Source organism: Corella eumyota, chromosome 1, assembly GCF_963082875.1.
Source record: "Corella eumyota chromosome 1, kaCorEumy4.1, whole genome shotgun sequence".
Lineage (NCBI taxonomy): Eukaryota > Metazoa > Chordata > Ascidiacea > Phlebobranchia > Corellidae > Corella > Corella eumyota.
The window spans coordinates 14,440,623-14,452,257 of NC_137490.1; the positions used below are offsets into that span (position 1 = coordinate 14,440,623).

Below are 11,635 nucleotides of genomic sequence, written 5' to 3' on the forward strand. Positions count from 1 at the left end.
GGCCATTAATATAATATTTCAATAAACGTAACTTTATTAAATTAAAACGAAATATAATTTACTGGCCATTAATATAATATTTCAATAAACGTAACTTAATTAAATCCTCACTAACTTGCATGTCTGTCAGTAAGTAAGTAATTAAATCTCCCAACGCTTTAATGCTGTTTGTTTTCTTATTTTTGCGCTTTTTCACAACGATTCATACAAAGAAAATATTTTCTCGTGGAAAGAAAATTGAAATATCGTAGCTATCGAATTTTGTTTTTTATAATCTAACGTTTAAATTATTTTAGATACGTGTTAACTAGAACAAATCCAAAAAAACATTACCAATAGCTTAAACGATTTTTTTGTGATTGTCAAAGTTACCAATGGCCTATGCCCCAAGTATAGTATATATAAATTTGTTTTTATTCTACAAAATGCCGTTAAAAAACACGATTTTATTTGAAAAAAATAGATGAGACAGTACAAAAAAATGTAAATTTGCTTATAATTTTTTTTTTTTATTGAATTCGATTTAATTTAAGTAATTTCCATCTTCTAACCCAAACTAGTAAGGCTGTGGATTTTTCCACAGTGTTTATTTGCAAAATTTCAACTCTTCTTAGCGACACAGTATCTTCATTCACATCTGTAACTATGTCTAATACATCACCCTCTCTGCACTAATAATAAAAATGGTATTTATTATTAACCTATCAAGGTAAGAAATTTAATAAATACATTTACCTTTGCAGATCTTTTTTCAACCCTTTGTTTATTAAGTCTAACACTTCCATTGTAGTAAGCTTCATCATGTTGATCCTCAGTCATAAATTTCATAGAATACTTTAATATGTTAACCACAACCTTGTTTGGACATTTTACTAGTATATCTTTATAATGTGGGTGTTCTAAATTTTTCGGAAAGGTTTGCTTCTTTGTAATATCAATGGTACTTTTCAGATCATTATCATCATCATATTCATGAAAACTTGACTTAACATGTGAAAATATAAAAAAATAATGTAGTTTAAAAAGCACTGAACATCACAACATAAGGGCTTTGGTTCGATTCTATAAATTCATTCTGTTCGCTATAACAATATTTTTTATAAAAAAATAAATTAATACCCACACATTGTATCTAGATCAATATTATCTTGGTAATGTACCCTGGGTTGAAAAAACAGTTACAATTACCAAATATCATTAATAAGATCGAAGACAGCCCTATTTGTTTTTATATTGAAAACAAATCAATTATTTACCTTGGTTCTAAAATTTGTGTATGATGAACGTAGGTAATTCTTTTTAGAGGAATTAAATATATGTTGGTTTGTTTCTTTACAGTATAATGTTATATACGGTTGAACAAAGTGGGCCAAGTACCCTTTTTTACATTCATAGTGCAATCCAGTACATTGATATATGTTTTTTACAACAATGAAAAGATCCCTTCCCTTTCTTACAATACTACTTTGCATATTTTTTTACTGTATACAAAATTAAAATTAATAAAAAAATAGTTTAAACAAATAAATATTTGGCCAATATATGAAAATGAAAGTTTGCTAATAAAAAAAATGTAAAGTAAAATATAAATTATGTAGAATAAATTAAAACTCACACATGTTAACATACATTTACACAACATACATTTGTTATTTAAATTGTATTACAAAGTGTAAAATGCAGTGTTAGTAACTAAAATTTTTCAAGGTATTCCAGTCATCTTCTTCATTACTTTTTTCTATGCAAGTTCCCCGTTTCCATCTTTGTTTACCTTCACAATAACATTGTAGTTCAGAAGAGAAATTGGTCTCAAAAGTTTGAGTGTTTGTTGAGTGCATCAGTGAAAAGCAAGTTTCACGGAATGTAATATTTGAACTGTAGGTCAGAATGTCACAAACAGCATGTACAGTGCTATTTATTGCCCCATCATGTCTATGTTTTCTTTTAATAGCTTTTGAACAGGGTAAAATTTGTTGAAAAACATTTTGAAAGCTTGATTTTAATTGAGAAAAATTAATTTTCAAAATTTCGCCTAGAGCAGTTTCAGTCTGTTTAAAAGTGATCCATGAATTTAAAACTGGCTGGGTAATTTGAAACGGTTCAATAATTATAATCACAGCAATGTGAGGCTTCATAAGTAAGTCATTCGTTGTTGTAATTTTCCATGATAAAGTTTTTTCATTTATTTGTTCTTGAATAGCAATATTATAATCCTTCCAACCTGACAGCTCTTTAATACTAATAGCGTTAAGAGTTAATGGAACTCCAAAGAGGCCATGAACATATAAAGAAAGAATGCCATAATCACACTCAACTACAGATGTTGTTGAAGCTAATACAGTTAACTTAAATTTATTTTCTTTGAACTTTATTGTTACAACTTTACTAGATTTAAAATCTACAAATTTGTTTACTTTTAAACATGAAAAATAATTATTGAGCAAGCAATCAACATTCCAACAACCTAATGTAAATCTATCACTATGTCTATTATCATTAAATTCAAAGCAACTACACTTAATGTTACACTCTAATAAGGATAAATTTCTTATTCTGTTAATGTAGAATCTTATATTTTCTAACAATAACTGAGCTTGCATTTTAGAACATTGAATATCTAAAGTAATTTCTGTGCAGTTTTTTTTTGAATCATCGCTTATTACATTAATAATATTGGAGATGTTTTCTTCCTTGCATTTTAATTCTGAACAAGATTCTTTGTCTGTGTGTTCGGTTTTTAGATTTTTATACATTTTGAAACAAATATTATGTTGAGTTATTTTATAAAAGTTGAAGCAGTAGTTTAACACTCTCTCATCAACCAAATCTTCAATGTCAAAATCCACAGGAGCATCAGTTAAAAATAGCAGGGAATACATACTTATTTGAAGTGAATTGTTTTGTTTTAAACTTAATGTTAGTTTTTTAATTCGGTTACTAAGAACGAAAAATTCTGTAACCTTTTTAACAAGGTAAAAGAAATCATCCCAAAAATCTTCTTTATTCATCAGGAGCAGAATATGAATTACCGTTTATCTTAAAAGTGTAGTCTGGTAGTACAACAATTTATTATAATTACATAAGTTTTACTTAAATTCCTTTTTTATAAAATACAAAAACCTTTTTAGATTCATTTTAAATATAGTTACTAAAAAATGTTTTCGTTATCAGACAATAATAAAATTGGGGAAATTACCCAGTGTGCTATTTTTTTATCCTCAACTTTATAGTGTTCCCTTTAATATTTTGTTTACCACTTCCCTAGTTTTAAAATAACCAAAATATGAAGTTATTTCTGTGGGTTACAAAATTATTTAAGAATCCTATTCTTTAATTACTACATTCAATTTAATCATAAATGTATACCAAGTGTAATACTAATTTATACAAAAAATTAGAAACAGATTAATTGGATGTACAGAATTGGTTTACTTAGATAAAGTTCTAATGACAATACAAACATCATAAAAAAGTCATAAAAATATGAAATAAACGAAAAATAATAAAACAATAATTTTGTCACAATAAAATGGACAATAAAACTACGAATAGACTCTCTGAATGTTAAAAAATAAGCAATCTAAATTAAGGTTATTGAATTGGAGTATGACACAAAGGACAGAAATTATATCTTGCAATTTCTTGTCCCTCAGCTTGCCTCTTACAAGTCATGCACGTCCAGAATTGGGAGTTCATTATAGGTCTTCCAGTTACTAAACACCGGGGCAATTTTCTAGAAAAAATAGTTTGTGACAGGTGGTTAAAAAAAATGAGTAAGCAACAATTTAAATACACATAGTTTTAGCAACTTACTCATTAAAATCATGGGATCCCAGTTTTCTTCTTTCATCATGCGGTTCATGCCTAAAAATAAACAGATAAAATAAAACAGAAACTCAAAAATTTTTCCAAATATTTAAAACCAACTTACAATGTGAAAATTTGCATTGAGAGGTCTTGATAAGATTTTCTTTCTTGTTCGCTTATACTGTCCAGGGTTTCAAGTTTGACAAAGGCCCTTGAACAAATATAAAATGCTCTGTTTGAAGCAGCAGAAAGTGCCAACAAACTGTAAATTTTTGTTGCATCTATAAACTCTTCATAATCTGACAAATGTTCAGCTAAAAATAAATAACTCTTTAAAATAAGCCAAAAAGTATCAAAAATAAGCCAAAAAATATTAAAAAAGGCAATATTTAAAAATCAAACTTCAAATCACATAATTTTTTATACATAAAATACCGGTACACATTGCCGCATCAACATAACCATCATAGAGTTGTTTTTGTGCTAGTAGAAAGTAATGATATGCTTCTGCACCCTTCCATGCTTGATCAATAACTTGCGAATCATTTAATTCACCATCTTGATAAAGGTAGCTATCAATTCGAGATCCCTCCTTAATTTATTGTAACACATTATAATAAAATTTCAACTATAATTGGCAACTTTCAATAATGAAATACAAGCACATTTAAAAAAAATAAATGCGAAAAAAAATAATATTAAAAAGTTTACCATAGATTTTTTGCTTTTTCCTCTTATCAGAGCATAATGTTTTTCAATAAGCAAGGCAGCAAGAACATAAATCTTTTTCATTTGCAGTGGAGAAGCTGATTTCCTTTTAATAAATAGTTTCAAACACAATTTATAATAGCCAAATTATCCTAACTTTTTAGGTATAATTATTGGATAGCTCATTTAAACTTAAACTAGGCACCAACTAACAAATATATTTTGTAAATCTTACTTTGCTTCACTTTCAGCCATTTTAAACAACAGCTTTGCAGCAGAAACAAAATGATTTGCTTTTCGATACAATTCAATTGCTTGTATTGTGTTATTCTTCTCAAGTAGGTGAGAAGCATATTTTGCTAACAATGAATCTATTTCCTGAAAGCAAGAATCGTTGGTAAAATAGTTAGGCAATAAAAATAATATTTGTCTTAATTATACAAAATAAAGGAAGGCCAATTTCAATTTCATACACAAAAATGAGAATTTGGAATTTCAATTTAAAATACGTTTTAGGTGTACAGCACATAATTTACAGTTACCTCCACATTATGAGTTTGTGCTAGATCGACTGCTTGACTCCATTGGTTCAAGTATACACAAGTGTCAATCGCTTCTTGTACTTTCTGACATTTAAGGTAAGCATATACTGCTTTCTCACACATACCCACCATGCGAAAGTTCATCGCCATTTCCTATTAGAAAAGTTTGTAATTTTATAAGTTAATTATTTAAGCCCAATAAAACTAAATTTAAAGCAAATACGATATATTAATCTTTTCAACTTTTTAATATTAGAATTTTAACATTTTTTTAAAGTAAAATATTGGGTATTAAAAAAAACTTACAGGTAGTAACTTATGGTTTTCAGGCAAGCTTTCAACTAAGGTTGTCATCCCTTCGTAGTCCTCCAACATGTAATAACACTCAGCCAATCTTTCCTGATTGTTGCCTTGAAGGTAGTAAGTAACAGCATTCGCCCTGCATTAAACATTTTAAATATATATTTTTACAAAAATCATTATGTAATAGTTAAATTGAATACATATCTGAACATCAAATGCATTTTAAATTGGTTTAAATTTTGAAAAACAAATTCACCATTTTAATCTGTCAGCATAATAATCTCCAATTGCATTCCAAGCCTGAAGTAATTGTTTGTCATCAGATCCTCCAGAGGCAGTTTTCAACAACTGAACAACCCTGAACCAATCTCCCAAGTTCATTCGCAACTCAATTGCTAAATCACTAATACAAAAAGTAGTTTTATTAATTTTGCAGTATTTGTAAAAATGCATATTTTTTATATTTCATCAAATAATAGCACAAAACATTTTTTAACTTACAATTCAAAATGATAGTAGCTTTAATTACCGTCTGTCAATTTCCAAATACGTTCTCTCAGCTTCTTCAAACCTTCGGAAATAGGCAGCAATTTCAGCTTGCTTCATTGACTCACTTTGTAGCTTGGAAAGTTTTTTACTCAAACCAATTCCTTGGTAATCTTTACATCTCACAAATGCATGTTCAGCCATTGGTAAGTCTAGCTGATCCAAGGCAGCTTCAGCAAGCATTTGCCTGAAAACCAAGAAACACAAAATTTTGTTAAGGTACAGAAAACCTTTTTTATTTTTACCTACACCAAAAAAGTATAGGCTATGTTTTTTAATGTAGATTTTAATACATAAATATTAAACAAATCTATAAAATAGTAAACTAAAAGTACTTAAATATACCCATTATCAAAAAATTTTGATAGAAATTCAATTAAAATATTCTTTTACAACAAAGTACTAAATGGATAAATTTCTGTAACTGTTTTTACATTACCATAATCTCGGATGTGAATTATCTTCAACAAACTGTGCCGTGTCTTTCATACCAACAGTATGGGCAAGTGCTCTGGTGTCTCTCAATGATTTAACTTCCATTTCAATAACATCATCAGAATTTGGATGTTCCGGGTCCTAACAAACCAAGAGAAGTGTTTCATTAAATAAAAATTTTTTTTGGTAATTGTTAATATTACAAAATATATTTAAATTAGTGCTTGGTCATAGCAAAAATAGTGAATCAAAATTACAGTTTTATAATTTAGTCAATGATGTGATGTAAGTTAATAAATGTGCCAAAGATTTTTTTTATAAAACAGTATTTAAATAAATTCTAAAAAGTACAACCTTAAAAACTTCATCAAGCAACACAGTTTTGATTTCAAGATCATTGAACTGACAAATATATCCAGAACATAACAGAGGCTCCTAAAAGTAAATAAATTATGTTTATCTCATTTAAATACTTAACAACACATCAAAAGTATTTAACATATGTAATTTATGGTAGCAAACTTTATTTTTTCCAAAAAAAATCAAATCATTTAAAATAACTGTATAATTAAATTTTAAATTAAAAATAATACCTCTGGGTCTAATCCTCTGAAAATGTACATTCGTGTTTTTTCCATGATTGCGATTAGTTCAGGGTTGTCCTCAGCCCACTTCATATCCCAACAATCTTTCCTCTCAAACCTAATATGCTCTCCAATTAACTACAATATGAATACAAACTATTAAAACTATACAGAATTTTAATTTATAATTACTTAAAATGGATACAAACTACTAATATTAAATTAACTGATTAACTTTTTTTATTGGTGACTAAAACATCCTTAAAATAATAAAACTAATTAGAGGTTTGTTAAAAACAAAATAAATTTACTTCTTGTCCATTTTCATCGGTGACTCGTGCGTCAAGGTCAAAAAAGGTCAAAATTCCTGCATTGTCAATCATTGACATTCGCCTTTAAATAAAAATATTTAATTTTACTTTGATTCTTACTTTTCACTAAACTACAAAGCAATTTATGAATTTACTAAACCTGTATTTACAACTAGCACCCCGGATTATGTATAACATACTATTTATAAATAAACACACCATTAAGTTTAACAGGCAAAGCATTTAGTTGTCAACTTATTTTTGTTTTAAATTCTGTTTAATAAAAAAATTTTATTTAAAAATTTGTTACTCACGATGAAGTTGAATTAAGAGCTAGTTTTCTGGGTTGGCAGACAACAGCATATCTATGTGTTAACTCAAGATGGGGTAAAGAATATCTGTGTATAGTGCCCGACTCTCGAGCCTGTATAGAAATATATACTCAAGTTAGTAAACAAAATACATGAACCAGTTAAGTTATTGGTTTATACTTACCACTACGACAATTTTATCTGATGCTGTAACTGCACAAATCTGATCTTTGGTTGGCTAAAAGTATTTGCAAATTTATTTTTAAAAACACTTAATTTAAGTATATATTCAGCATTTTTTGTTTATTACATCTAAATTACCATTTTTGCCGCTTTAAAGTTAAGGGAATCTGCAGTTGAAGATTGGGCTTTTTCCTCATCAATATGAACAAGTCTATATCAATAAATTTGTTAAAATTTTTATCTACTACAAAATATATATATATATAACAAAACTGATTAAAAAATAAATTTTACTTTTCCCGATTATCTTTTCTTTGGGTGGAAGTAACAACGTGAGACAACCCGAGTGATCGCGAGGTTGAGAATTGCCAAACATAAACAGCTTCATGAGAAGCAGCAACTACATAATGTTCTGTCATGCTCATATACAAGGGTTCTACAAAAATTAAACGTTATAAATATCATTAAAGGTAAAAATCTAATCATTTTAAAGTTAATTTGTTCAGTTTTTTAAATTTTTGTTTTATAAAATATTAAAAAATCTAAAGTTCCTTAAAATAATGGCAAATTATTTACCAAAATCAATAAACTTTGAATCCATCGGAGTTCCAATGGAATTGCACAAAACAATCGCATATTGTCGTTCATCGTCTTCTGCTTTGGTTGCTAGGCAACAAAACTGTCCACTTGCATTGAGTAGCAGAAGATTTTTCACATACCTAAAAAAGTAAAATTAAATGATTGTAAGTCAATTAAAATTAAGCTATAAAAATTTAGTGTTTATTATGTGATAAATATTAACCTAAATCTTGATTTTTTTTACTTACTTTACGTATTTTTCCTTATTTTTCCAATCCCAGAATATTAGACAATTTTCAATTCTTTCAGGTTTCATAAAAGCATAAACAACTGTGTTGGCACAATAACCCCACTATAAAAACAAAAATTAAACTATAACATAAAAAAATAGAATTTTTTTTAGGTATTTGCTAAAATAACAGCCGTGTGCACATTAAACACTTACACACATATCCCAAAAATCACCTTATAGTTTGATCTTATGTTAGCAAAATATATAAAGGAATCAACAGCAAGAGAAATTCTTAAATTTCCCTTTTCCCAATCCAAACAAGTAAGATTTCGACCAGGCACTTTTAAGGTATGTAAAGGCTGGGACATAAATTAATATTTTTTGTTACAAACAAATTTTAAAAATGTTTAGAATTTAATTTTTAAGTTTATACAATCTTTAAATTTAATTTTAAACAAGAATAGGAAAAATTACAAACCTCCCCAAAAGTACTAAAAAATAACACCACATTAACTTCTTTATCTTGTTGTTGAAGACGTTGTGAACCTGCAATCGCCAAAACCGAACCAGTGTCATTCCATTTAGCATCCACTGCTGATATGTTAGTGTCCAATAACACTGGCTCTAAATAAACAAAACAATAATCACACAAACCCCCAATGTTAAGTTGATATTATAAGTTTTAGTTTTAGAGTATTTTTGTACTGGTTTTCAAATTTTATGATGTTGTTTTAACACAAAACTAATGCTGTAGATTATCAGAAACAATAAACATGTTAACATCCCCAGCAAAAAAGCATCATTAAATTAAGGAAAAGTTTTAATCAATTAACAAATCGAAAAAAGTTTAACTAGAAAATAATTCATTTGAACTTAAAACTTACTATCATCACTTTCATGCCTCATTAATTGGCACCGCCCATTATCAAAACACACAGCTAAACAAGGACAATCAGGTTCTACATATCCTAGCCTTCCGTTATACCAATCCACAGCAGCTAAGCTTATTGCTCCGGTCACATTTACCAAGCATGAAAGTTCCACTTTACCCTTAAAAAAATAAAGATTGAGTTTAAATTTAGCAGATATTAAATAGGATTTTTGTAAATTAAGTTTTTATGTAAAAAAAATACCAAAAATTTTCATAGCCTAAAGAATCATAACAAGTTTAATTAAATATATACAAACAATAATGCAGTTTTGGCTGTAATGTAACCAATGTAAATAAACAAATAACTGACTATTGGATTTCCAAGTCCATCAAAGACATGTAATTCTCCACTTGTTGTTCCAAACAAGATTATTTTGCCATCAGGTGACCACTAAAAGTAATTAAGTTCATATTAACTCAGTAACATCAGCTAGGCAAGATTTAATCATATATGCAATGTAATTAGGAGTTTTTTAAAAGGCAAACTAAACATAAACTAAAATAGGCTGAGAGCTAATAGTTAATGTTTTGTAAAACTAAATACTCACGGCAACATGAGATAGCTGCATATTTCTTAAATCCTTTCCCCATATTCGATTGCCATCCACAGAACCAACAATAACAGCTCCATCCTCATAAGCTATACATATCTTCGACCCATCTGCATTCCAGGACATTGATCTTACAACAGATTTGTTTCGATTGTTTATCATCTCCTCAAACCAACTACCTGCAAAATATTCGGTTTAGTTTATAAAAAAAACATTTTTTACTATAATAACATTTAAACTATACCAAAGACTACTTTTAATAGTGAATTATAAATACTGTACCATAAAATACTAATATTACAATCTATTTATATATGTACAACAAAGAGACCATTGAAAAACATAAAAATGAAAAAAACTGTCAATTGTAGAACAAAGATAAATTATCATTCGGCTTCTTGCAAACATAGGTCTCTTTTACAATTTTTAAAACTTATATTTTTTCAGTGTTTAAAGAAATAAGTTACCTTTAAACATCATCCACACAATAATCAGCCCCTTTTCATCACTTGTTGTTAACTTTTGATAATGGTTGTTCCATGTTACCACCTTTACAGCTCCTAAAAAGGAATATAATAGCAAAATCACTTCCTTTTTTTTGTACAAAAACAGTTAACAATACAAAAAAGTAATTTATTATGTTATTTCAGGAAACCTACCACTATGTCCTTCCATAGTTTGGTTCATACTTAGGTTACTTGGAGCAGCTAAACCTCGAACTTTAGCATCTTTAGAAGGTTGTGTTTCTAGTTTCAATACCTAGATTTAAAAAAAATTTAAGATAATGTGTAACACATCAATTTATAACAAAAACAATTTTATGATACCTAATAACAGATTTTTTGTTAAAATTTATTTAAAAAATCACCTTTCAATTTTAGTATGTTAATGTTTAGGAGGAAGTATGTTAATGCCAAAATAAAAAAAAAATAAATAAAAAATGTTTAGAAGGAATGGAAATAATAAAATTGTGACAAAATTGAAAAAAATTACTTTTAATAGACCCTCTCCACCTCCACATGCAATATAACCATGCTCCTTGTTCCACGAAATACAATGTAGAGGAACATTGTTGGGAATGGCAATCTGCAATAAATATAAAAAAAAATGTTTACTAAATATTACGCCAAAAGGCAAAAAGTAGCGCGAATTTATTTTTTTAGAAAATAAATTAAAGTCTAGTCAGTCTAAATATCGTGTTATACCTACTTACCTTTTTACTCAAATAAGCAAACATTTTGTTTTTTTATTTGAAAAAACTTATTTTATTTAAACAAACAAAACTCGTTGAATTTTTTTTTTACGATATTAAAAAAATTGTTTACAATTTGTCGTCTTCATAGATTGTATTGCTTAATTCAAGCGGTTACAAACTATTACGGTATTTAATTGTACTAACAAAATTATCCTCATAAAGGTTTCATTATATTATAATGAAAAGAACTAAGCACTTAATTGTTTTTTTGTACTTTCTTTTTAAATTACATACTATTTGTTTTAGGTACAAGGTCTATATAATTTTTAGAGAAATTAATTTCCTAGATCAAATGTTACAGGTGTAAACGAAATCCTAAATATTTTATAACAGTTTTATTTTATTTATTTTTTATTT

General features: G+C 27.7%; 2 protein-coding genes across 2 annotated transcripts; both read right to left on the reverse strand.

Moving 5' to 3' along the window:
• Window positions 1-439: 439 nt before the first annotated feature.
• Window positions 440-2,966, reverse strand: LOC145744851 (uncharacterized). The gene is made up of 3 exons (XM_082562812.1): window positions 1,257-2,966; window positions 736-984; window positions 440-671 (listed from the first exon to the last, which is right to left on the reverse strand). The coding sequence occupies exons 1-3, from the start codon at window positions 1,470-1,472 to the stop codon at window positions 510-512; spliced, it is 627 nt and encodes a 208-aa protein (XP_082418938.1). The 5' UTR covers window positions 1,473-2,966; the 3' UTR covers window positions 440-509.
• Window positions 2,967-3,415: 449 nt separating this feature from the next.
• LOC145744154 (WD repeat-containing protein 35-like) lies at window positions 3,416-11,351 on the reverse strand. The gene is made up of 29 exons (XM_082562275.1): window positions 11,237-11,351; window positions 11,017-11,109; window positions 10,683-10,782; window positions 10,491-10,583; window positions 10,021-10,202; window positions 9,783-9,863; window positions 9,426-9,591; window positions 9,020-9,165; window positions 8,775-8,900; window positions 8,558-8,661; window positions 8,307-8,449; window positions 8,025-8,166; window positions 7,869-7,941; window positions 7,732-7,785; window positions 7,551-7,660; window positions 7,237-7,318; window positions 6,935-7,063; window positions 6,696-6,776; window positions 6,346-6,482; window positions 5,890-6,093; window positions 5,617-5,763; window positions 5,364-5,496; window positions 5,058-5,210; window positions 4,751-4,893; window positions 4,519-4,621; window positions 4,243-4,399; window positions 3,932-4,121; window positions 3,814-3,864; window positions 3,416-3,733 (listed from the first exon to the last, which is right to left on the reverse strand). The coding sequence occupies exons 1-29, from the start codon at window positions 11,258-11,260 to the stop codon at window positions 3,592-3,594; spliced, it is 3,489 nt and encodes a 1,162-aa protein (XP_082418401.1). The 5' UTR covers window positions 11,261-11,351; the 3' UTR covers window positions 3,416-3,591.
• Window positions 11,352-11,635: the final 284 nt, after the last annotated feature.